General features: G+C 46.0%; 1 protein-coding gene across 2 annotated transcripts in view; it reads left to right on the forward strand.

The window, feature by feature from the left end:
• The window catches only part of SLK (STE20 like kinase), a 475,210-nt gene that overhangs the window by 134,036 nt on the left and 313,993 nt on the right, over positions 1–27,181 (forward strand). For both annotated transcript variants that reach the window (XM_085606718.1, XM_085606727.1), the window contains exons 5-6: positions 12,342–12,414; positions 19,277–19,471. In XM_085606718.1, coding sequence (XP_085462844.1) covers positions 12,342–12,414; positions 19,277–19,471 — 268 coding nt within the window. The remainder of the gene's footprint in view (positions 1–12,341; positions 12,415–19,276; positions 19,472–27,181) is intronic.

The raw sequence follows: 27,181 nt of genomic DNA on the forward strand, positions 1-27,181 counted from the left end.
TGCTGTCTCTTAAAACAGAGGTCATGAATGCAGGTGACGTTATGGCATATTTATGGTGCCTATTTCCATCTTCCAAATGGGCTCACCCACAGACTGAGGTACACTGTGAGATACGAGCACTATCAGTCAACGTTTCTACCATTTCGGGCTACTACTTTCACATCTTTATGAAAGTGGTGGCAACATTAATACAGTCGTCAAAAGTCTGTGTATTTCCGTACTGGTACAATTTGGTTGGTTAAAGTGGAGTCAGTGGCACTTGTCAGGGATCATCTTCAGTGGATGATGACTCTCCTCCATGATTTGGATTTTTCCATCAACCTCCAAAAGTTCCACCCCTCTCCCATGCACCATTGCAGAGGCTATCCTTCATAGAGGCTGTACTGAACCTGACCCTCATGGAGGCTTTTCCTCTTCGTCAGAGGATCATGGTTATTCAGAAGGTGATTCTGAAATTTCAGAGTCATGCTTGGATCCCGCTTCTGCAGGTCTTGCATCTTCTTGGTCTCATCGCCTTGTGCATTTTTTTGGTTCTTCATTCCAGAAGATGGATGAAGGCTCTTGAGTAATGTCTGACATCTCATCGGCTCCCTCATCAGGAGAGTTACACGGCTCAGGTATATTTCGTCCACTTTGTTCATCCAGATCTATTCTGGTGGATGGACTCCCGCCAACCTTTTAATGGGGTTTCCCTTCAGCCATCCACAGACCCATGCTTCCATGGTCACAGATGCGCACTCTTTAGGCTGGGCAACCATCTGGGTGACATGACGGGGTGTGGCCTTCGGTGCTGTGTTTGAGCTGGAGACAGTCAGTTATCTGATCGAGACATCTAGCCGCAGATTCCTTAGCTTTAAATTTCCCAGGCATCAGACTGGATCTGGAAGATTTTCCTTCTAGCAATACCCCTGCGTGCCGGTAGGCAACGCCGGTCAGCTCTACGTGGCGTCGTCCGTGCCGAAAGGGACGTCTGCTTAACCTACATAAGCTTCTCCTTGGCACCCTGATGTCAGTCTTTTCTTTCCTCTCCAGTCAAGAGATATCCTTTGTCACTTTTTGACAGGATTTTTTAACTTTTTGTCGAACTCTTTTTTTTGGTGTGTAGGAAGTCATGTTGTCTAGGAAGGCTTCAGGGTTCAAACTGTGTGATGATGGACCCGCATTTGGTTTGCCTGTGGTATCTGGAGTACGACCAGGACATAAAGTCATGCGCCGACTGTCAGCACAGCGTTCGGTTTCTAAAACTGCTTGTGGCCCAGCAGGCGGCGCCATGCCTGGCACAGAAGTCCCAAGTCCTCTCCGTTCCACTCACGATCATTGAGACACTCAGGTAAGAGGCACAAGAAAGCGTGCTTTGACTTCTCCCCATCCGTCGACCGACACGACGGAGGAACATTGGCATGTAAGGCCTCGTCCTTCAGGACCTGTGCCTGGGTCAGCTCCACGCCTCCCACTTTTCTTGGAGCCGGAGCGGCCCTCACTCAACTTAAAGAATTTTATGAGGCCTTCACCTCATTTTTGAGCGGCCTGACCCAGGGTCAGTGTGGGCTCCGTCGGGTTCCTCACCGGTGTCTTTGGCCTCAGTGTCAATTATAACCCCCCCCCCCACAACCTTCTGGTGGATATATAGTTTATCAAGGGATTCCTCACCACTGGCCATCTTCCATCTTCCTCTTCTGAGGAGTTACTGCTGTGACTAAACAGATCCCAAGGTATGATAATCTTTTATGTGCTTCACTTGTCGATGTTGTTGCTCTCTCAGTTCTTCTCTGCCTACTTGAGTTACAGAAAAAGTCCAGGAACTGACACCAGCATACCAGTTGTCGCCTAATATATGTTGTCGACATGTCTGGAGGAGGAGTGATGGCTAACACCTGATGGCCTCACCTGGCAGCTCTGGACAGCCATTGCTGGATAAAATGTTTTCAGGCCAGTCTGAAACCTGGAAGGATAATTCATAGGGTGAGTCATTTGTCAGGAGAATATTTGGCAATGCAGAACCTCATGGTGGCGCAGTATCGGTAAAAACCTAAGGCTTAACTCCAGGCTTTCTGACTGTGCACTTGATATGCTGTTTCCTTAAAGTAACAGTTAAGAACCTCTCAACTGATGTGGTACTGAGCATTACAAATCTGTAGTGGTCAATGACTGAGCAACAAGATGACGATAGGAGGAAAACCAAGCCAATCTCATTGGCCTCAGTGGCTTTCTCCAACCTATCACACACAGTTGCAATCAAATTGGATGAAGGCTTACCCTCAACTAGTATCATTGGACCCATATCACTATCAACACATGGATGCTGTTGCTGATCTGACGGGTGAACTCCATACCTTTCACTGCCACCAGATGTGAGGTCAGCAGAGCCTCTGTCGATATCTTAGGAAAAGATAAAGGTAAAGGAAAGCATCCTTCTCTTATTGACCTAAGGTTCTGTCCTACCTCTTATTAGGGGTAAGTCCATTACTCCCAGTCTCTTAGTTAATAGACACAGAGGTCCAGTACTAAATGTATATGATTCAAGCCATTCCCTATTATTTCAGAAGTTCAAGATGCTGACTATTGCCCAGGTTATAGTAATATAGAATGACTTGTTATGCCCTGCAAACCTTCTAGGGAACATATTTGATGAACCCATCCATTGTGATTATTGCATTACCATTATGTGGATGCACTTGTGATGCCAGAACACATCAGTACTAGTGTTTTCTCATTCAGATTGCTAGTTATGGAGGCCTGATCTCTGAAGCGGCAAAACGTCTGTTTTTACACCTATTTCAGATAACACACACTCTACATGCTGGGGTTCTTCATGATCGTACCAAAATCCTCTTGCATACCGTTAAGAAATATCCAGATAATAGAAGCCTTTTTGAGCACGAATCTCCTAAGATTCCTCCAGCAGTAATAGAGCAACATCCATGTACAAAATCATGGACTTGCATTTGGCGCTGCAACTCTTGTACTGAGAGTAATGCCTCATTACAAGGTGCTTGTCAGCTTCAGCCTGATCTAGTGGAGCACTGATGTCAGTTGATGGACTTCTATTCCAAGCCTGCTGTAGTCCACCTCCCACGAATGACATCTCTGGAGGTGGTGGACTAATGTTGCAAACTTATCGTTGGGGTATCCTTTATGGTTTTTATATCCACCGAACTCACTGATAGGCTTGTCTGGGAGCAGATACTGATCTATTCCTCCAACTAAACATGGAGTGATGGAAGTTTTCCTGGCTTTAGTGGCCTTCCTCCTAGAAGTCAGAAGAGGCCATTCAAGAGAGCAGCAACACTGTCATGCTTTCTGTCGAACAAAGAGGGTGACAAAATTTCACCTCTTACCTTTAAATCCCTTTACCTCACCTTCACTTTTCCTTGGCTGTGAAAGTGTTGCACAACATCAGCGTCAGCAGATTATTTTTTTATATCTGGATATGTCAAGTGGTATGCTGTTTTTGACCAGTTGTTTGTCACATGTGAGTGGCTGAAACACACCGTTTTATGGTTTAAATATTTGTATTGGTTATTTGATGATCTGCCATCACTCACTCCTGCAGGCCATTGAAGTGTTCATTGGTAGGCAGATTACAGTAGCCTTAAAACATGAACAATACAGAGGGCAGCGAGATCCCTTCATTAGCACGCTCCATTGCCCACACCCCCTTCTCCCATCTGACCATTGACTAGGAATTATGAAGCCTATCTCACCTCTCACTCAAATGATCCATGAATGGGGTTTTACCTCTCCGGCGGTGCAGTAGCTCTGTTTGGTATTTAATATGTCTGTTGGATTGCTTGAGTGTGTGAAATGTGGAGGAGTCTGAGGTATCTGGGGCAGGGGAGTTCTCTGTAATCTATTGAAAGGAAGTCAGTGCACAGATACCAAATTTCCTAAAATTTGGCTTCTAGTTTCTCCGGTGCTGCGGAGAGATTTACAATGCTTAGAAGTTCCAAGTGCTCATGGAGTCCCGTGTTCTTGTGCCTGTTCTTTCACCCATCGAGGTGTTAGAACTTGTCTGGTGGTGCATAACGCATAATAATTGGCCTTGTCCCTACAGATTTTTAGAAGAAAAGTCTGCCAATTTGGGAGGCCCGGTAAGGTGTAGCTGGGGAACTAAGGAATGGGCATATTTAATGTTGTGTTGATACTAGCTAGCACCTTATCCACAATAACAATGCAACTTATGATATTTCCAGAACAGATGTGCAAACCTGCCCATGCTTCCACATTTTCTCCAACTTTCAGCCAGCCTTACTCTGTACCATTTGGGAACCCGCTGTGGCATGTAAAACAAGTAGTGCATCGTTTTGAGAAGTGTGTCTCTACCTGAGCTGCTGTTGTAGAAATTTGTGTTCTGGGGTATATGAACCAACCCCCCCGCCACCCCCCCTCCTTGATCTGACCAGGGGCGCTCTAGCTACGCTTACCACCTTTTTTGTGCTGGTGACCCACATGGAGATGCTGCTTTTTGTACACATTTGTAAATGTCGGAAAGGAAATGTTTACCATTATATTTTATGGTTATCCATTTTTCGAAAGGCCCAAAAGGCCTGTTGACAGCAGTCGTAATCAAGGGGTGTGTAAACCACTGTCATATTTGTAGATATTGCAGATGTTCCTTCTCCGGGAAGCTGTAATCTTGTTTGAATTGGTCAAAGGACTGAATAACCTCTGTGTTCTAAAGGTCCCCCAGTCGTCTACACTTGGCAAGCAACCAGTCCATGTACGGTATCCCTTTCTAAGCAGGTGTAAATTCAGGGTTGCCTATTATGAGAGTCATTGGTGAGGGCACAGTCATTAGTCCCCTGGATAAAGCTACCATATCCTATCCTTATATTGTGGTTCTTAGTCGTGGAATAGAATACGCACCCATGGGTTGATACTTCTTGACCAGCCAAGAGACCTTCCATTCATGAGTGCCTAAAATCACTTGGTCCATAAAGCACCACTGTTTCTCCGAAGTCTGACAGTAACATTTAGTATGTATCAGAGCTGTGCAGCAGTATAATAGTGCATTTGGAGAGGAATTCCCAAACTGCCTTCTAACCCTTAATATGTGTGCCTTTTCACCAGATAGGGCTTTTCACAATCCCATACGAATGGTTCTATAGACCGTTGCTTATTGTCCAGTGTGCCTGGTACAGGCTATAAAGGCGCTGTTAGCATTATGTAAGAGATGTAGGAAATAAGGTCATCTTGACCGCCTTGATGCAGCCCAACTAGGTCAAATCTCCCCTTATGCAGTTAATGGGTGGTGTTCCCTAAAGAGAGACCAGGTTGCTTCCACTTTTTTTTCTTGGCTCAGTACTGAGGTGCTAACAGTTCCCTAGAGTATCCTTGGGACCCTTTTCCCTGGCAAGCTTGGCATGTCTTTACTCTGTTAACAATGGCTGTATCCAAATATGCTTCGCAAGCCTGAACTCCCTTCTAATACAGAGGCACCAACTTGATCCAGCCAGGTCTGCAGTGCACAAGTAGTTCTTTATTCGACTGGGCTCATTCAGCCTGTTTGGCACTATGCAGATCCACGACTCGCTAAAATGAGTTCGCATCATTTGGATTCTTCCAGAGTTGCTTTGGGTCCCACAGGCTCTGAAGACCCCACAGGTCCCTGACATGTGTCCAATACTTCAATGTAACCATTCCTGGATCACTCAGTGCTACACGTTGATTGCAACAAAATGACAAGCTCTCACCACTAACCTGCATATTATGCTTTTAGCCATTGAGAAAAGATGATGTTCTTGTTAGAGGCATGTGGGCTGCTGAATTCATATCTGTGCATAGATCGCCGCCTAGTGTTGGGTCCGGATGATTGCACATTGTTGTCCTGGAAGAGTCTTCGAAGTATCACGAGATAGGTGGCTCCTCCCCTGGAATACAGTGCGCATGGGCATCCCCTCCATCCTTAGATTGTTTTTTTCCGCCATTGGGTTCGGATGTCCTAATCTTAGCTCTTTGAGTATTTAGGCCTTTACATTCGTCTGTATTGTTTTCGTTAGGCGCCAAGTCTATTTGTCGAGGGCGTTCTCGAGTAGATCATCAACGATGGAACCAAAGACATCGAATAGCCCTTTTAAGCGTTGCCCTCTTTGCAACGCTAAGTATGCTCGCTTCGACGTGCACCCGGTGTGCAACAAGTGCCTCTCGCCAAACCACGACGAAGCCACCTGTATGGCGTGTTCCAGGTTTCGATCGAAGAAGACCCTTCGCATTCGTCGAGCAGTTCGGTTCGAGGCGCAGAAAGCGACGCCGAACCCGGACAACATCTTCGGGACAGAAGATGAGGAGGTCGTGGACCTTGAAGTTCGGGGGGAGCTATCGGATCCGGCTTCGGAGCGAGAATCCGACTATGATGCCGAAGACGAGCGTATAGTAGACGAACAGGAAGATGGTGTCGTCGAAGAGGTAGGAGACGACGAGGAGGCCCTTAGGGCCGAGGAGGATGGCTCAGAAGATGAGCTAGGCCCACATGTCGGTACAGGGCCCAGAGAGGCACTCGATAAGGCTCAGGTCGAGGGATCGCCACAAGGCCTTACCCAAGATCATTCTTCTCGTTCTACCGCCCCGCATAAAGGCCCGGCTACGAACTACCCTAAAGAGCCATCGGTATCGAAAGCGCCATCATTCGATCAAACGAAATCGAAACTGAAGGCACAGGCACCTAACTCGAAACCGAAAGTGAAAGAGTCTCTCATCGGCAACAAGGCCTCGAAGCCCTCGGAGCCGAACAAACAAGAGAAGGCCGTCGACGCACAGAGATTTCATGGGGACGTCGAGCCGAAGGCGGCGTCAACAACCAAGGTCAAGGTTGCCGACCCGAAAAAATCGGCGCCGAGGATCGTCGACACAAAAATACAGAGCGACTCGCGACGCCCGACCCATCCCAGTCCTCGTGTCGAGAACCCGGCGTCTGGTTCGGGGTTAGATGCCACGTCCAAAAGGGTATCGAAGGAACGTGTCGAATCAACAACACCGTCACCCTTCCTAAAGAAGAAGGTGTCGGAGTCATTACTCCGCATCCACGACACGGCTTCCATGCTCGGCGCAAAAGCACCCCCGCAGCCGAAGACGGTCAGCACAGTTCACATCGCGTCGACGCACATAAAATTCGGACTACCACCGGCGGTACGACCGCCGATGTTCGACGCAAAGAAGGGTCCCGAGCCGCAAAAAGGGGTCGACCCGAAGCACCAACAGGAATGCCAATGGGACAGAGAGCTGTCGAAGTACCTCGGGAAGATGAGGAGCCGAGGCAGTTTATCGATGCGGAGACTGGTAGACTTTCAATATATAAAAGAAAGATACTGCCAGAGAAATCAATGGAGCCATACAAAATTCCATTGAAGAAGAAGAGGACCACATCACCAGTTCTAGTAGAACATGTTCAATATTATGACCAGGAGCCTCAGTCATTCTCACCCACACAGTTTGATGTGGATGCAGGGGATGCTGGTGATGTTGAGGACACCTATCCTGTGGACACTGACCCTGAAGATCAAAAACAACCTTGGGTGGACGGTATTGGTACAGGGGACCCACATACTGCTCCAGACACACCGGCATATGTGGTAAAATCATCTCCTACTGAGGATACTGCTGCTTTCAATGCCTTGATTGAGAGAGCAGCTAAAAATCATGATGTACAGCTCCACACTGATCCTATTGAGGATGATTTTCTGATGGATACCTTCTCTACCTCAAAGATTTGTTAAAACTCTGCCCATGCTGAAGGGGGTCCTAAAACCGGCTCATGACATTTTTAAGGAGACCACAAGGGCGAGAGTACTAAACCCTAGGATTGACCAAAAATATAGGCCAGCTCCTGTGGACCCTACCTACATAAGAGGCCAGTTGCCTTTGGACTCGTTGGTGGTGTCCAATGCTCGGAAAAGAGCCAATTCACAGACAACGGGTGATGCTCCTCCCCCTGACAAGGAGTCTAAGGTCTTGGAAACTTCAGGAAAAAGAGTTGCTGCACAGGCAGCTAACATCTGGAGAATTGCCAACACTCCGGCACTTCTGGCTCGATACGACAGGGCGCATTATGATACCCTAGAGACACTGCTACAGCACCTCCCAGATCAGCTTAAGGAAGGAGCAGAGTCGCTTATTACAGAAGGGAAGCTCATAAGCAACGCTTCCATTAAGTGCGCTCTTGACGTAGCGGACACTGCAGCTAGGGCTATTAACACCAGCGTCATGTTAAGAAGGCATGCTTGGTTGAGAATCTCAGGATTCAAACCAGAGATACAGACGACGATACTCAATCAACCTGTCAACCCTGACTCCCTTTTTGGCCCCGAAGTTGACACCACCCTAGAAAAGATCAAAAAAGATACAGAGACTGCAAAGTCTATGGGGGCTCTGCAATCACAGCAGTTTCGGAGTGGGTCCTTTCGTCGCTCTAGCAACAGAGGACCATCTAAAAACCAGAACTCCCAACAGTCGCAGTACACTAAAGGAGGTTCACAGACCACCTATAATAAGAATACTAGAGGTGGATACCGTGGAAACAACGTCAAAGGCAGAGGCCGAGGGAACAACAGCTCCAGGTCCTCCGCCACCAACAAACAGTGACGCCTTGTCACTGCCCCCCGACCACGTAACACCTGTCGGGGGGAGACTCCAGGAGTTCCTGCCGGTCTGGAAGTCCATCACTACAGACAGGTGGGTGAGAGACATTTTCCAGTACGGTTATTGTCTGGAGCTCACATCCAAACATACCACCAAGACACCGTCCTATGTCCGCAGAGCACTTGCACTTATTGCACCAGGAAGTTCTCAGTATGCTCCAAAAAGGAGCCATAGAACTCGTGCCAGCAGAAGAACAGGGATCAGGAGTTTACTCACTGTATGTTCTGATCCCCAAAAAGGACAGGTCTCTCAGACCCATACTGGATTTACGACCTCTAAACCGTTACATTCTGTCAGAGCATTTTCACATGCTCACCTTGCAACAGGTGCTGCCGTTGCTCAAACAGGGAGACTTTCTCGCAACACTAGATCTCAAAGATGCGTATTTCCATATACCCATACACTCATCACACAGAAAATATCTCAGGTTCACTGTTCTCAATCAACATTACCATTTATAAGTCCTCCCTTTCGGAGTAACAACGGCACCCAGAGTGTTCACCAAGTGCCTGGCAACAGTGGCGGCGCACTTAAGGAGACAGCACATACATGTCTATCCTTATCTGGACGACTGGCTTATCCAGGGAAAGTCGGCCCAGCAGTGTGCCAACCACGTAACCCACACCATTCACAATCTTCACAGCCTTGGCTTCTCCCTGAATTATCCAAAGTCCCACCTTCAACCCACCCACGTACAGCAGTACCTAGACGCGACCATAGACACTCTGGCAGCCAAGGCACACCCCAATTCAGTACGGATCAACAGCATGCAGTTGCTCATAAAAAAGTTCAATCCTCAACACTCGCTACCGGCACGAGTGTTTATGCAGTTGATAGGCATGATGGCCTCCTGCATCTTCATAGTCCCGCACGCGAGGTTACATATGCGCCCGCTTCAGGAGTGCTTGGCACGGCAGTGGAATCAGGCTCACGGACAATTGAAGGACCTAGTGTTGGTGAGCGGTCGGGCATACAACTCTCTGCATTGGTGGAATCCACAAAACCTTTGCAAGGGCCGACCGTTCCAAGAGCCTGTCCCACAAATCATACTGACGGCGGACGCGTCTCTCCAGGGATGGGGAGCTCATGTACTCAATTACACAGTGCAGGGACTATGGACGACACAGCAAAGGAGGATGCACATCAACCTTCTGGAACTCATGGCAATTTTCCTTGCAATGAAGGCATTCAAAGTACACTTGTGCAACAAAGTCGTGTTGATCCGGACGGACAACATGACTGCCATGTACTACATACAGAAGCAGGGAGGAACACACTCCCCACAGTTGTCTCATCTGGCTCAGAGCATGTGGAAGTGGGCCATTCAGAGGAACATCTTCCTCATGGCGGAACACCTCCCGGGCAAGGACAACCAGATGGCGGATCTGCTCAGCAGACACAGCCACCAAATACACGAGTGGGAGATACATCTATCAGTACTCCAACCGTACTTCCAACGGTGGGGTCATCCAGAGATAGACCTATTTGCCACAAGGGAAAACGCAAAATGCCAAAACTTTGCCGCCAGGTTCCCACATCCACAGTCGCAGGGCAATGCAATATGGATGAACTGGTCAGGCAGATTTGTGTACGCTTTTCCCCCAGCACCATTAATACCGCTGGTGGCACGCAAACTGAGGCAACACTCAATGACGCTCATCCTGGTTGCTCCAACGTGGGCACGCCAACCATGGTACACCACGTTTCTGGAACTCTCCGTGGTACCGCATCACCGACTACGGCTAACACCCACGCTTTTAACACAGAGCCATGGCGAGATTCAGCACCCAGATCCGCAACAGCTGAACCTGGCGATCTGGCTCCTGAGATCTTAGAATTTGGCTACCTAAACTTGCCTCCAGAATGTATGAATATCATCAAGGAGGCACGGAGACCCACTACCAGAGCCTGCTACGCGGCTAAGTGGAAACGATTTGTCATTAAATGTAAAAATAATTACATCAATCCGCTGGATGCATCGACGCAAAACATTATCTGTTATCTATTACACTTATACCGATGCAATCTAGCATACAATTCCATCCGTATACATTTAATCGCACTGGCAGCTTACCTTCAGAACAGGCAGCACCTCTCACTGTTCTAAGTGCCTGCCATCAGAGCTTTCTTGGAGGGACTCAAACGTGTGATTCCTCCAAGACACCCTCCTTCACCAGTCTGGAACCTAAATGTGGTCCTCACCAGACTGATGGAACCTCTACACTCCTGTGAGATTCAATTTCTAACCTGGAAAGTAGCTTTCCTCGTTGCCATTACTTCCCTAAGACGAGTTAGTGAACTTCAGGCACTAACCATTCAAGAGCCATTTATACAGGTGCATGCCAACTACGCACCAACCCTACTTTCATGCCCAAGGTAATTTCGCTGTTCCATATGAACCAATCCATAGAACTACCAGTGTTTTATCCTAATCCTGAGAATGTAGCAGAGAGAATGCTCCACACACTTGATATCAAAAGAGCTCTCCTGTACTACATTGACAGAACACAAAATTTCAGGAAAACAAAACAACTGTTTGTTGCCTTTTCTCCACAGCACAAAGACAACCCCATTTCCAAAGCAGGAATAGCTAGGTGGATCGTTAAGTGTATTCAGATTTGCTATGAAAAAGCTAAGCGCACACTAACAATTCCTCCGAGAGCCCACTCCACACGAAAGTTAGGGGCCTCCATGGCTTTCCTGGGAAATATTCCTTTAGAGGAGATATGTAGAGCAGCCACATGGTCCACTATACATACATTTACCAAGCACTACTGTGTAGATGTACACTCAAGACAGCAGGCAGCTGTAGGACAGGCTGTTCTCAAAACTCTTTTTCAGACTGCTGCAGCTGGCACGGGAAGCCGCCGCTAAATGGAGTGACTGCTGTATAATCTATGCACATATATGAATTCAGCAGCCCACATGCCTCGAACCGAATATGCTACTTACCAGTATGCACCTGTTCTTGGCATGTAGGGCTGCTGACATTCATATCGCCCACCCTCCTCCCCGGCGCCTGTAGCAGCTGTAGCATTCAGTAATTACTAGTTAGCATGGTCATCATTCACTGTATTACACTCCATCTATGCCACAATGGCGAAAAACAATCTAAGGATGGAGGGGATGCCCATGCGCACTCTAGTCCAGGGGAGGAGCCACCTATCTCGTGATACTTCGAAGACTCTTCCAGGACAACAATGTGCAATCATCCGGACCCAACACTAGGCGGCGATCTATGCACAGATATGAATGTCAGCAGCCCTACATGCCAAGAACAGATGCATACTGGTAAGTAGCATATTCGATACATCATGCTGGTGAATCTCCACTACTTTTAGTACCAGACCAAGATTGAGTTTTATGAACCACGAGATAGGGGACTGTCCCTTAAAGGATAATTTTGGAGTAACAGCAGAGAAGGCTTTGCTGACTACAGGAAAGTAGCATGCTACTAGGATGCTGAAAGTTCTCATAATTTAACTGATCTCTACATGTTACATCAGCAGCTACTGTTTTTCTATTGACATGCTGAATTTTAGTTAAGAGATACTGTTTAAGTGTATAGCATTGATTCTTTGCCAATGAAGTACGAATTAAAAAGTAACTGCATGTTTTACTTTGAACAATCCGCTTATCCTAGAATTGTAAAACTGCATATGAGTGATAATTGAAAGTAACTGAGTTTCTTTTTGCTTTATTTTTAGCGGATTTTGGTGTATCTGCTAAAAACACAAAGACAATACAGCGAAGAGATTCTTTCATAGGTACACCCTACTGGTTAGTATGCAATGGCTACAATTTTGAAAAATGGTGAACATTGAAGTAAAGTGATCTATTGGTTTAACCATTTTTCTGAGTACCTGCCTGACATCAGCTGTGGAGTTCATGAATTGGCTTCATTGTTACACATTGCCTTACTTCTGATTTCTATTTCATTGAAAGTAAACTAAAGGCTGACTTGCGGATTATCAAACTCAAAAATGGTAGCATTGTATTGGTTTAAAAGAAAATTAAATATTGAAATGTTCAAAATATCCAATTTGTCTGTTGTGAGGCGCTTACGCTGTTGCTATGGAATTTATAGCTTGGATTAAACAATTGTAGACACTTGCAGAAGGTGTGAAAATATTTGTAGATTGCATGCACATCTAAGCTGACAAATACAATGCTATTTTGCACATTCATAATTCTTGAAATACTTTATTTGATTTAAAAAATATAATCATAAAAGCAGAACATACACACCACACATGTACAAAAAAGATGATTAAAATGGCCAAGAATTGTAAAAGAAGAAAAAAAAAATGTATAGCGGCAGAGTGTTAATAATGTGACAAAGAAATGAGTGTTATTGTCAGAAACTAAGATGGGAGCCCGAAGTTATAAGAAAACCCAGAGAATGTAAACGTTTCATTAAAACAGTCATCAGGTAGCAGTGTCGATAAAAATCATCGGGGTCACATACCCTGATATTGCAGGTGTTGAGAGCACAGGAGAGACCAGAATGAAGTCTTGTGGGTCTACAGTTTTTGTTTTAGACACCTGTGACTCTTTTTAAAGTTGATGCTGGGCCTGCAATTTGCTGATTAAATTTACGATATACATGATGAATAAAAATAGTAAACTTATGTTTAAAACTGTATTCTCTGGGTTCAAAGCCGCAATGATGGCCTGCCTGCAGGTCCGAGCTCCCAGTCTGTTCCATTCTGGCCTCAATTTTAGTCTACGCTGAGTCATGAGAGCGGGGCAGTGGCATGTAACATGCTCTATAGATTCCACTGAGGCCCCACAACCCCTGCACTGTTGGTTAATTGACAAGCAACGCCAGATAGGTAAATGTTTCAGCAAGTGCCATTCCCCCAGTCTAAGTGCCATAAATCGCAATTTTAAATACAAAGAGTATGTGCAGGGCAGATATGATGACGGTGATGCCAACTGATAAGAGTTAATGACTGCCCATGCATGCTTGCGTTTGGCAAAAGAGGCTTTGTCGGTGGTGTGGGACAGAATGCGAATACGCTTCTTAATGCTCGTTTTAAAAGCTGTTTGACTGGGGTTTAGGTTCCAGAGATCAACTGCTGAAAGTTGCTGAAGACATTCATTAAATAATTTACTATAGGACCCACTTGGATTATTAGTGCCAATATCAAACCACAGCAAAGACTCAAGGGAACCGTCTTCAGCCCGCCTTAGCTTATGACACAGATTTAAATAGGCACCTGCGCTGGAAATTTCATAATTTTGGAGGCCCAGTTCTAATCTAATCTGTGCAGCGGAGGCAGATTTCGGCATGTGAAAAACACTTTTATAGATCTTAGTCACATGTTGATTTAATGTTGTGCTGATTTTACCCCAGAAAATTTCAAGACCATATGACAACGTGCGGCCGACTTTAGCTTTCATAACTTCCATCATTGGGGCCAAACTCGGACCCATCAGTTTTTTTGAAAGTTTTGAAAAATTCAATCGGAGAGCTGTGGCTTTCAATGAAATGTCACTACGATGCTTGGCAAAGGTACCCCCAGAGTCAAAGTTAACCCCCAAGTATTTATAGGTTTTTCCTACGACCAGACTGGAGTTGTTGTATGACCAGCCACCACCTCCATAACGTTTTCTACCGAATATAACCACTTGGGTTTTCTTTAAGTTAACCACCAAGTTATTCTTAACGGTATAACTATGTAGTTTGTTTAACAAACGTTGCAGCCCTACTCGGGTAAGGCTGAAGAGGACAAGATCATCGGCATACAGAAGGTTACTTAACTGCACCCCGCCGATCTTGGGGGGGATGACTATTTGTCTCGTCCAGGTCAGCTGAGAGGTCGGCAATAAATAGGTTGAAAAGCAATGGGGCTAGCACACACCCCTGTGTCACTCCTCGTGTTAGAATTTTTCGAGACAGATGTGTGCCAGTGCCAAGCTTAACTTGAATCCAGGTGCTGGAATATAGTTGAACAATGGCCTCCAGTAGTTTGACCGGGATACCCCATTTCATTAACTTTGCCCAAAGTGCCTCCCTAGGGACCCGGTCAAAGGCAGCTTTAAAATCAACAAAACAACAGAAGACCAGCTTTGATGAAATAAGCGATTTGTCGATAAGTACTGATAACGCCAATAGACGAAGTGCCTGAATTTGCAGTAAAGCTCGTTTGGTTTTTTGGAATCAAGCCTTTTTGGTTCGCCCAGGCACTCAATTCTTCAAGCAAAATGCTCGCGAAGAACTTTGCCTCATTGTCCAGTAAGGCTATCAACCTATAGTTGTTAGGGGACGAATGGGCGCCGGACTTGTATATTGGGTGAATTACTGCCCCTCGCCATGAGTCTGGTATAGTTGTACAACTCAGCACAGATCTAAAAAGGGTTGCTAATTGTTGTGCCCAATAGGGAACATTTGCTTTGAACAGGGCCTGTGGCAGGCCATTTGGGCCTGGTGCTCCATCCGCTCTCGCTTTTGATAATATTTTGACCAGCCTTGCTTGAGTAACGGGAATCAACTCACATTGGGGCTGCGTCAGCTCTTGGGTGTTATCCTGTTTCTCCAAAGACCTATCTTTAGATGTAGAGGAGGTGTTTGTTACTGAAAAGTCTGCACCTTCATTGGCCTTAAAGTGGTCGGTCAGAAAATTAACCCATTCCGCCTCAGCAATGTTTGCACTCCCCTGTCTGGTTGTTCCGTTGAGTTGTTTGTTCAGTAATGCCCAAAATTTTCTTGAATTACGGTTTTTGCTTTCCCAAAGAAGTTTACCCCAAAATTGATCAAGATGAAGTAGTTTGTCTTGTTTAGATGCCTGGCTATAGTTTTTCTGAGCGATTTTATAGTTGATCAAACAGTTATTGGATTCTGGATGCCTCCTAATTTCCCGCAAAGCAGTATTTCTGGTCTTTTTTAATTTCATGGTTTGACTTGATATAAAAAACTGAGAGCTGCAAATAGTCGTATGAGAGTGCGAATGCGATGGAAAAAGGTTTAACAGATGATAGCAAAAATATGACCAATCAGTGATATGAGAAACTATGGGGTGGAGGCCTCCTAATGTGAAAGACAAGCATTCCTTCTTGATTTTAATACTAATTTCATCGTTCCATCGTAAGCGTTTCACATTTTCTGAATGTACTCCTTTATGAGTTATTGGGGTGGTATTGTGGTAAACTGGGTTAATATTAATGGTGACAACTTGTGGTCGATGGTCGCTCTCTGATCGTGCTTTAATACTGTAGTTTTCCAAGTGAGAAAACATGGCTACATTGCAAATAGTGTAGTCTAAAAATGTAAACTTTCGTCCATTTGTCCATGACCAATTTGGAGGGGTATCCTGTGTGAACCTGCCGTTCATTACAATGAAACCTGCACTAAGAAGTTGCAACACACAGAATTCCCCCAAAGCACAGTATGAATGATTTGAAGGTTTGGACTGGAATTTCAGTGCCGACAGAGACAAGGAGGGGAGATCTTCCAGATCCAACGGGTCTCCCTGAAACAAGTTGGTATTAAAGTCCCCGGTAAGCAGACAGTCGGCGTCAGGAAAAACCACAGCCAAGTCGCTCAAAATATTAAGGAGACGATTTAGGTGAGGTCTTTTTGTCCGGGCGCTTGGATTGATGTAAACGTTAAGCAACAATAGAGGTCGCTGTTGTCTCCACGAGCTAACTTTAACTCCAAGCAGCCAATCCTTGTCGATGTTTAATAGCTCTGTTGGGCCCTTTAGGCTGCATGAGATGTAAATAGACAATCCTCCCTTGGGGCGACCATAGTTGCTGACTCTGACAGCTGGTTTCCAAAATTCGATAAATCCATCTATAGGACAACTACAAATGGCCCATGTTTCCTGAACCGCAATTTAATCATGGCTAAGAATAAAGTTTCGGGTCTCTAGTGAGGACATTTTAAGGTGAAGGCCACTAATGTTCCATGAGCACAGGGAGAGGTACGGCTCCGATTGATGTTTTATACAATTTATAGGGTTAGGGTGAGGCTGGGGGATGTTAGCTTTTACAGCCTCCAAAGGTAAGTTCTAACAAGTTTTTTCCAAATGGTCAGGCTGAGTTTTTACACGACAAAGCTGCTGATAACCACCCACAGTCTTGAGTTTCGTTGCAATTCGGGAGCATGGACCATGAGTTTCCTATTGGGGATGCGACTCCTATTGCATTTTGTAAAATTTAATATGGTTTGCTTCTATCACTGGTCAGGGTCCAACACAGGCTTATCTGAGTGGGCGACTGCTTAGCTAATGCCGTAGGATAGCCTGGATTGAAATGGGGGTAGATTTTAATTCCCCAGGACCGGAAAATATCTTTACAGGCTGGAAGTGCTCGAGTCCAAGTAGGAGATTTAAATGTCACCAAGGTAGCTTCAGAGGGTTGCGACCCTCTTGGCGGAAGGAATTCTATATATTCAATGTCTTCTGAAGCCAATTTGTCAAGGCCCGGAACTCCTTTTGATAGTTTGATAATATTTGCTCTATTGAGGACATCATGCACATTCATAATTCATAATGTTTACACATAGGTGACAGGGCTCAGAAACAAGTAAAAAACAATTTATCAGCTAATTGTACATCCTATGCGTGGTATCATTTTGAGTACAACATAAATAGTAGCAAGTTGTGTTGTGATCGACTGTAAAGTGCTAAACTCCTGTGTGTGTGTCTGTGGAATTTTTCAAAGTTTCAGTTGTTGAGAAAATGAATTGTCGGTGCCAACCGTATACATCTTGTTTCAGTCCATTAACATAAATGACGGGGACCATCATCTGGGCATTAAGACTTTGAGAAACACCCACTACTTAATGGTGAAGCAATGATAAATGCTACAAGTGTTACATTATAGCAATAACAAAGTGTATTGCATTAAAAAAATTGCCTCTGCCACCGCTTTGATCACATTCATAAGCCTAAATTTGCTACTTTTGATTCAGAAGGATAAATACATGCTGCTTTTGGTAACTTCAGATACACAAAAGGTTATGGAAGGATTGCTTGCAAATAGTTTACCTACTGACAATCACTCTGATTAGCACTCCAACCCATAGCTTTTCATCCGTTGTGCCACCGTAGACAGAGGCCCACCTTATGCAATTCAGAACTGACCCTGCTTGTCATGGGATCACTCCACCCCAAACTGCAATGTAAGGCCCCCTCCGGAAGGGCAATCTATATAAAGGAGCTAAAGGGGCAGAAAGCAGGTCATCCCCCACTCAGTACATTATAAACAACAAGGACCTGCTCACACTGTGAACGGATATTTCATACATCCGTATTGATGGCTATGAATATTAGACCCTCATTTATAGCTTGCGATTCTATCGTCTAAGCTATTTTACGGTGTAGTTCACTAACAGAAGACGAAAACAATTTGTCTACGAGGTATGTCAAAATGACTATCTATGTATAATAGTCCTATGTCTCCCCCACCCGAATATGGTGAAAAAGGAGTGAAAAAGGAGTGAAAGGAGTGTTGGTGCCTCACGGTAGCGCCACCAAGGAGGGTTAAGCAGGATGGTACTCGCCTGCTACCTCAATTTCTCATCATCAGCTACCAACACTCCAAAAGCAAGAAACTGTGTCTGATACTAGTGATAAACTGAATAGGTGCTAAGGTGTATATTCAAGAAAGAAAAAAGAAAGAGAAACTGTGCTAAGATGTGTGCACCGTCTCAAACCCCTAGGTGATATATAATAATATCTAAAAAAGCTAGATCACACTGGCTTGCATACTTTATTCTAAGCTGCGTGATAGCTCATATGTTAAAAATGCCGACATGTTTCGTTACCATTGGACAACACTCACGGCAACTTCTTCAGGGCGTGGGGTCTGTTCGATTCACCCTGCACCTCAATTTTTTCGTTTAAAAACCATTCTGTGGGAGACAAAAAGAGAATATACACACACACAACAGCACAACTGGGTTGGTAACCTGTTAAAAATAGGGCAATTGTCCTATGAATAGTCTTATGGAACCCCCCATATGGCATATATTTACCAGGGTGTAGCCCGCCAGAAGGGAACATAAGCAACCCCAGATTTAATTCAACAGTACTCATGACTAAGTTCTACCTTGAATCCTGAGGCTCACAGAGCAAGGCATACACTTCACCAGTTGGAGTGTTACATAAAGCACACAAAAGGTGATGGGAGGAATGTTTGGAAATAGTCTAAAACACAGGCAATCACACTAGGTAGCATTTCACCACTTTCAGTTACTTCAGTACATGTAATGGAGGAAGGGCAAGCTTTGACCTAAACTCAGAAAATCTGTGAGAATTAGGAGACCGTGACAAGAAAACACAACCCACACTTACATAAAATTTAGTACTTGAAAATAGCAAGTGAATTTCTTCATCTGCAATGCACAAAGCATTTGCCATGATTCTATCCATGTTTTGTTAAAAGAACTACTACGACCCTGTCTAGGACACACATTACATCACCTTTACATACTTTATTTCTGAAAACTGGTGTGGTGCATGAGGGAATATCCAGTGTTCGTCTTTTTTGAGCTCTGTTTAAATATTGATATTTTAATATTTTTAAAGCACTTATTTTCAGCAGATATATTAGTAGATCTACATAGATGCATCTTTGCCTCTCGGTAATTTATTCGTGCCTTTTGGATAACAGTCTTTTTCTCTTTTTTCAGGATGGCTCCTGAAGTTGTAATGTGCGAGACCTCCAAAGACAGGCCTTATGACTATAAGGCTGATGTGTGGTCCTTGGGTGTCACTTTAATTGAGATGGCTCAGATAGAACCACCTCACCATGAACTGAATCCAATGCGAGTACTTTTAAAAATAGCAAAATCTGAGCCTCCAACACTGGCGCAGCCATCAAGATGGTAAACATATTTGATGATTCTTCTGAGCAAGGCACTTCTGCTTTCAGAAATGTATCAATTGATATGAAAGCAAATGTTTACATTTTTTAACCTTGAGATCTTTCTTCCATTCAAGTAAAAGCACTGTCTGCCTTTTATAGCAAATGTCTGGTTCTGCGAACATCAGTGAGTGTTTCCATTTGCCTTGTTTACGTTACATGTTTGTATTCTGGTACCTTATTCACATACAGCCAAACAGAGCAAAATGTCTCTAATTTAATGTCATAGATTAATATTGCAGGGTGTAGTTCAATGTTCAAAACAATATGCTGGAAGATTATCTTAAATGAAACCATTTTCAAGATTGCTTCATACTTAATTGGTAAAGTAGATACATTAAAATTGTAGCTGTAAGATATAACACATTCAGACATTTTCCTGCTATTGTATGCAATTCTGGATGTTGCAAGAGCACTTTCACATCGGCAGAGGACCTGGTTATCAACTCTCAAATCTTGAGAGAGGTCATCACTGAGAGAAACCTTGTCAATTAGAAGGATCCCTCAGTGTCAAATTGGAATCCTCTTCATCGTCAAAAGAGGCTGATTTAGGAGTCCATATATAAGATTGGCAACAGATACACACAACAAATGCACAGTGTCCGAAGTAACCCAAATATAGTGGCCTTCGCTCTGGTAAATTACATCTGAGAATCATGATTCCCGGCTGCTTTAGTGGCATGAGCCACACTTCCTGAGGGTTGGACATCCAGAGTACGAGTTCCTTATGTGGCCATATCCCTAGAGCTGTGCCGACAGATGGTTGTGCTCTGCTGCCAAAAAACTGTATTGCTAGAACATCCTTCAACTAAGAGACAGAATGACCATATTGCCGTATGATCACAAGGCCAGCGAGTGCAAGGCTAAGTTGCCTGAAGGTGCATGAAAATATGAAGACCTATGAAGTTAGAGGGCTCTTGGAGTTGGCCCTGCCCTGGGGTAATATTACCTCCCATACTAAAGCACATCGGGTCATAGAAGTTTCACAAGATTATAAAAGACCAATTCACAAGGCCTATAGAGTTGCATCAGACAAGATGTAAACTAGAGTGGGTCATAAATCGGCAACACGGTCAATCATAAATAAGTCCTTAGGCAGTAAAGCATAAGCTGAGGATCTGCTTGTCGTCTGGAGAGTGTCACTAAAGTAGTTATTAAGGAACCCATGATATTGAAGCAACCCATGACATGAGGAGACCAATGATAGGAATGTATATTCTTACAGAACGATGCACCAATTTGATCAAAGGTCTAATTCTTCTCACTTCTCCAGTAACGTGGGTTGTTTCCTTCTTTATTAACCAATATGTTCCATGGTGTACAGGCAGGACCACAGTCTGGAAACCTGCATGGTCGCATGCATAAGCAATACATAAATGCATATTATACCAACTGTAGGACTGCTGCATAACCAGTTAAGGAATATAGTGCATTACAGTGACCTTAGATGACAGATTGCAAGGCAGATTCCATGGCAGACTGCTTACAAACAGCATCATAACATAACAAATTGAAACACTGTATGCATGGTAAAAGGACCTGATTTATAGATTGGCGGAGGGAGTAAACGCAGTTAGGGTGGCCGAGAACTTTGTACAAAACCCTGCCTTTACTCTGCCTGCCATGTTCACCGCTGGCTCAGAAGTGATCTCAGTGGTTTTGTATGATTTCTGCCGTGGCGGTTCATAGAAAGCAATTTAAATGTTTAATGTTTGTCTGTCATTTGTGACGGATGCGTATACCAACCTTTTAAAAGTTTTTACTTTCCCAAAACAAACTCCAAAGCAGAAGGATGTTTTTAGAAAAGTAAAACAAATGGCCCCCCAACACCAAGAGTTTTCTCCCAAAGTGTGGGAGTCTTTTTTTTATTTTTTTAACATTCTCTCGCTGCCAAGAAATTCTTTGAAGTGACAGTAAAAAAAAAAAACGAAAAAAAACCCTGCCAAAATAGTGCAGATGGTTAGATGACTTGCCTCCAATTGCCCTTACATCCTCGGGCTGTCTGAGGAAGGTTTACATTGATGGAATACATTTTTCTCCCTCAACTTTAACCTGGTGCTCTGCGTCACTCAAAACTCAGTGGCGGAGGCCAACACTTTGGTGGAAGGATTCTCCTTCACCATTGAGATGGAGATCCCTATCCGCCAAAATCTATTCTGTTGTAAGCTGCCCACAGAGTAGCATGTTACCCATCTGCAAATCTTTTCACCTGCTTCTGCGCTTTCTCAGGTGTAGAAAGTGATATACAAATATCACTACACTATAATTTAGCTCTTTCATGGCCTGGTGTATATTGACTGGTATGCACCTGTTCACTATTAAAAAAATACAGATTAGTTTTCAAACTTAATTCAGCCGCAATGGTTCAATTAGGTTTAGGAACTTAGTCTGGAAATACTTTATGTATGGATCAGCATAAATAACTATATAAAAATCCGTTTGTTTCCTGCTCATTACTATGTCGTAAAGAAAGTTGTGACCTCACCATGGGAAGCACCCCTGTGTTGCACTGTCTTTCCCACATTTCCAGAAATTCGAAAGAGGCAGCGAAGTGGTAGCAGATGGTCTCACTTACCTTCTGCCTCCTCGCCCAGGTCTCTGCAAACCTGATGGAGCATCAGGACGCAGGCTGTGTTCTGCCTGCACCAGCTGCCAAATTCTGCTTTCAGAACGGCAGACGTGCTCTGACGGGAGAAAACAAGTCACCCTGACCAGCGGTTCTCACAGAGCCACTGTTGGTACCTTGCTGACTTTCCACATATGTAGTGGGGGAGGCCAAGCACAGAGGGAAGTGGGGATGAGTTGCAGGAGGCCAGGTACTGTTTTTCATTTGATTTGGGTCTGAGGTTGTTCTATGCAGAGGACTGCGGAAGAGGGGCGAAGGCCTGTTTTTTTCTCCCAGTTTGGTTGGGAGAAATATACACAGAATGGTATGGATGCTTTGCAAGAGGACTAGTTTCTTTAGTAAATTTGGGCAGGGGATGGATTGAATAGAGGTGTTTGGAAAGAGGCCAGACCTTTATTTTCTTTGAGAGGCAATGTCACATAATGCTTGACTCTTTCTTTACCCCTTTCCTTCTTCATAAATGTTGAAAGCTTGGGCAGATGTTTTAGAGGGTTGAGGGGGCATACATACCATAAATGTATTGATAGGTTAAAAGTGAGTAATGCCGTGTTCGACGCATATGAGCTGCAAATTTCACACTTTTGCATAGATCGCCATCTGGTGTTGGGCCCGGATGTTTGCAGTTTGTTTTTCCTCTTGGAAAGTCTTTGGAAGTCACGAGGTCGGTGACTCCTCCCTTGGATCGTATTGCGCATGGGCTTCGGCTCCATCCTCAGATTGTTTTTTTCCGCCATCGGGCTCAGATGTAATACTTCGCGCTCCGGTTCCGAACATTTCCAGTTCGACGATCGAAGTGGAATCCTCGCTCATCGCGGTATTGTTCAGATCCAGATCTCCTCAATCACCTTTTCTTCGACACATCTTCGATTCCAGTCGTCGACGGCGGCCTTCAGGCCTACCCAAGCTCCGGTCCCGGCTGATGGAAAGAACTCCTTTCAAGAAGTGCCCTCGATGTGGGTCCAAATTCCCCCACACCAATCTTCATGAGGTCTGCCTCTCCCCTGAACACGAGGCTCGAGACTGTCCGGCTTGTAAGTCTTTCAGATCGAAAAAGACTATTCGGGACTGAAGAGCCAGACGAAACATGGCACACTCCTCGACCTCCGTTCCAGTCGACATCTTCGGAGACGACGTCGAAGATCCAGGACAGCCGCGCACCGAAGAGGACCTCGTCAGTGCTTCCGAAGCCGACGACTCAGATGTGGAGGACATCACCCCAGCGCAGAGGGTCGTGAGTACTATACCCCCTCCCACACCCGCACCCGTGCCGACACCCAAAAAGGCTTCGGTCACGCCTTCGCCTCCGGGCCTAGGCAAGACCAGAGACACTGCTTCAAACACCCCACCTTCGGGCCCGGTGAAGAAGCCAAATAAGCCTCACGGCGGCTCGGACTCGAGCCAGCCCTCCAGCGGTGCAGAGAAACACACTTCGGCACCGAAAAAGAGACCGGCCTCTACCTCGACACTGAGCTCCGCACCTAAGTCCTCGGTGTCGAAACCCAGCCTTTCGGTACCGACCAAACCCGATAAGGCCCTCGCCACCGACACTTGTACGCCGAAGCCCACCTCGGCGCCGACCAAGAAATCGGAGGTTCCCAAGCCCAGTGCTAAGCACGGCACGGACAAGCCTAAAAAGTCATCTGCCCCAAAACCTTCAGCGCCGACGGAACAAACATTGTCACAGGAACTGTTTACACCGGATCCCTTGCAAAAGACTCTTACCAAGGATCCAAAAACTGGACATTTGGCACTCTCTTCTAAAAAGAGACATTTGCACAAACCGGCTCCACCTCCAAAGAGAAAGGACTCTGCTACCTCCCCTTTCAGAATGCCTTCCCCACCTCCTCCACCCTCTCCACCTCCGCCCCCTCCGCCTTCTCCACCCCCACCTCATCGCTCCCCGACCCCGTCTCCAGACGATGATGATCAGGGGGACCCATATTACGATCCAGGGGATGTGCCCCAAGACCCCACCCCTAGAGGATCCCCAGACCCATGGGACAATTACAATAATCCAGACATTCCACAAGATGACTTTTACCCTTCCAGGCCATCTCCACTGGAAGACTCATTAGGTTTCCACCACCTACTTCAGAGGGCGGCACATTATCACGGGGTAGAGCTACACACTGACCCAGTAGAGGAGGATTTCCTCCTAGACACGTTTGATACCGCACATAGGTCTACCTCCATACTACCTATGCTCAAAGGGGTGATAAAACATGCGCCAGAGGTTTTTAAGGACCCAGTCAGGGCTAGGGTCATTAACCCACGCATAGAGAAAGTACAAAGCTGCCCCCACAGATCCTGCCTATATCAAAGGGCCAGCGCCACTGGATTCCCTAGTGGTTTCCAGTGCACGGAAGAGGTCAAATCCCAGGCGTCAGGCGAAGCACCACCACCTGACAAAGAGTCAAAGCTACTGGACGCGTCAGGAAAGCGCACTGCGTCACAGGAAGCCAATATATGGTGTATCGCCAACACTCAAGCGCTATTGGCCAGATACGATAGAGCGCATTATGATGAATTAGAAACCATAATGCACCACCTCCCAGAAAGATACAAAAATAGGGCCAATGAATTAATTCAGGAGGGTAAGACTATAACTAACACCTCCATACGCTGTGCCTTAGACGCAGCAGACACAGCCTCCAGGGCCATTAACACTAGCTTCCTCCTCCATCGCCATGCTTGGCTGAGAGTATCAGGCTTCAAACCTGAGGTACAGGCCTCCATCCTAAATCATCCCTTTGACCAAGAACACCTGTTCGGCCCAAAGGTAGATGAGGCCCTCGAGAAAATGAAGAAGGACACGGATACGGCGAAATCTATGGGAGCCCTGCAGTCGCACCCTCCTAGGCGCTCCTTTCGCCGCTCTTCCATTCGGGGTACGGTTAGAGGCTACTCCTCAGATAGCGCGTCCACTTCCTACAAATCCCCTGCTCAGTCCACCTTCACAAGGGGTTATCAAAGAGGCGGCTATAGGGGCAATAACAATAAAGGCAGAGGCAAAACAAATACCGCCCGCTCTGCCACACCGCCACCCAATGACTTCCCCCCGCTCCCTCCAGACCATCCCACTCCGGTTGGGGGCAGGCTACAAAATTTCCTTCAGGTCTGGGAGACCATCGCCTCAGACAAATGAGTGAGCCAAATTATTCGCTCAGGGTACTGCCTAGAATTGACATCTACCCCCCCAAACATTCCACCCAGGCAACGCCCAATGTCACAAGAACATTCCACATTACTAAAACAGGAGGTAATCTCCCTCCTACAAAAACAGGCAATAGAACAAGTTCCTGCCAATCAGCAAAATTTAGGGGTCTACTCCCTATATTTTCTAATACCAAAAAGAGACTAGACTCTACGACCTATTCTAGATCTCCGGCCTCTAAACACATACATACATTCGGACCATTTTCACATGGTAACACTTCAGCAGGTACTTCCGCTCCTCTCCCAGAACGACTTTCTCACCACACTGGACTTGAAAGACGCATACTTTCACATTCCGGTACACCATGCTCACAGAAAGTACCTCAGATTTGTAGTGGACGGGCAACACTACCAGTTGAAGGTGCTCCCATTCGGGGTCACAACAGCACCAAGGGTATTCACCAAGTGCCTAGCGGTAGTGGCGGCACACCTCAGAAGACAGCACATTCACGTCTTCCCATATTTGGACGACTGGCTGATAAAAGCCACGTCCTACAACCAATGTGTACACCACACCGCCACTACAATCCAACTACTTCACCAGCTAGGCTTCACGGTGAAACACCAAAAGTCCCAGCTAACACCATCCCACATAAAGTAATACCTCGGTGCCACCATAGACACCTCAAAAGCCATAGCCTATCCCAATCCTGCCAGGATTGCAAGCATTCAGGCTTTGTGTCAAAGATTCATACCTCAACACTCTCTTCCAGCAAGAGTGATTATGCAACGGATAGGGATGATGGCCTCTTGCATGTTCATAGTGCCTTACTGTGAGAAAGTGCCATCTTTCTTGCATGGTATGCCCCCACTTTTTGCTAAATTGCTGAATGTACTTCGATTGAGTGTACCCTGGGTTCCTGCCAATCAGGTGCCCAGGGGCTATGTTCCTTCCTTAAACCACCCAAACTCCAAATTGGCAAACCCTAGCCACATGTCAGCCCCTATTAAATGGTACCCTAGGTACCCAGGGCCTTGTGACCAGGGAAGGCCTCTAAGGGCTGCAGCACTCATTGTGCCACCCTCAGAGACCCTGTACCCTTACACACACACACTGCCCTTGCAGGCTGAGTGTCTGGGTGCAGGACAAAACAAAGAGTCGACATGGCACACATCACTGTGTACCATGCCCATCACCTACACTGCCAAGGCATATGTCAGCCACCCCTCTAGCTGGGTGCATTACGCCTATGGTGTGGGCACAGGAGCAGGAGCCCTGTGCCCCTACAGTACCCGGGTCCATTCCTGGGCACTGTAAGTGCAGTGCTGTCTTTTAAGAATACATGGTGCTGAGAGCTTGTCAAACACGAGCTCCACAGCACCATATTGGCAACACTGAAGCCTGGGAAGTTTGGTATCAAACTTCTCAGCACATTGAACCCACACTGATGCCAGTGTAGGATTTAATGTACTAAGCACCCCAGAGGGCATCTTAGAAGATGCCCCCTTACAGCTAACTTGCAATCCACGTCTGCTCTGAGGCTGCCCAGGCTGCCACACAGCAGACACGTTGCTGGACCCCTGGGTGGGAGAGCCCCTGCTCTCCCGGGCCTGCAACAATGCACATCCTGGGTGAGGTGAGAAATCTCCTCCCCCAGGATGAGCAAAGGGAAGCTTCAAAGGCATGCCGCCAGTTGGAGTTTCCCCAGGCCACTGCAACCCCCCACTCTGGCGGGAAGCTTGGCCGGAAACCCCATACAAGGACAGGGGATGTGCCAGCCTGCCCACCCCACCCCTCAGGTGGGGGAGGCGAGGTGAAGCACATCTCCGGGCTCTCGCCATCTTGAAGATGGGAGGCCCTACCCTATCAGGATTAGGCTACTGCCCCCC

This window comes from Triturus cristatus, chromosome 1_2 (assembly GCF_964204655.1).
Source record: "Triturus cristatus chromosome 1_2, aTriCri1.1, whole genome shotgun sequence".
Taxonomy (NCBI): domain Eukaryota; kingdom Metazoa; phylum Chordata; class Amphibia; order Caudata; family Salamandridae; genus Triturus; species Triturus cristatus.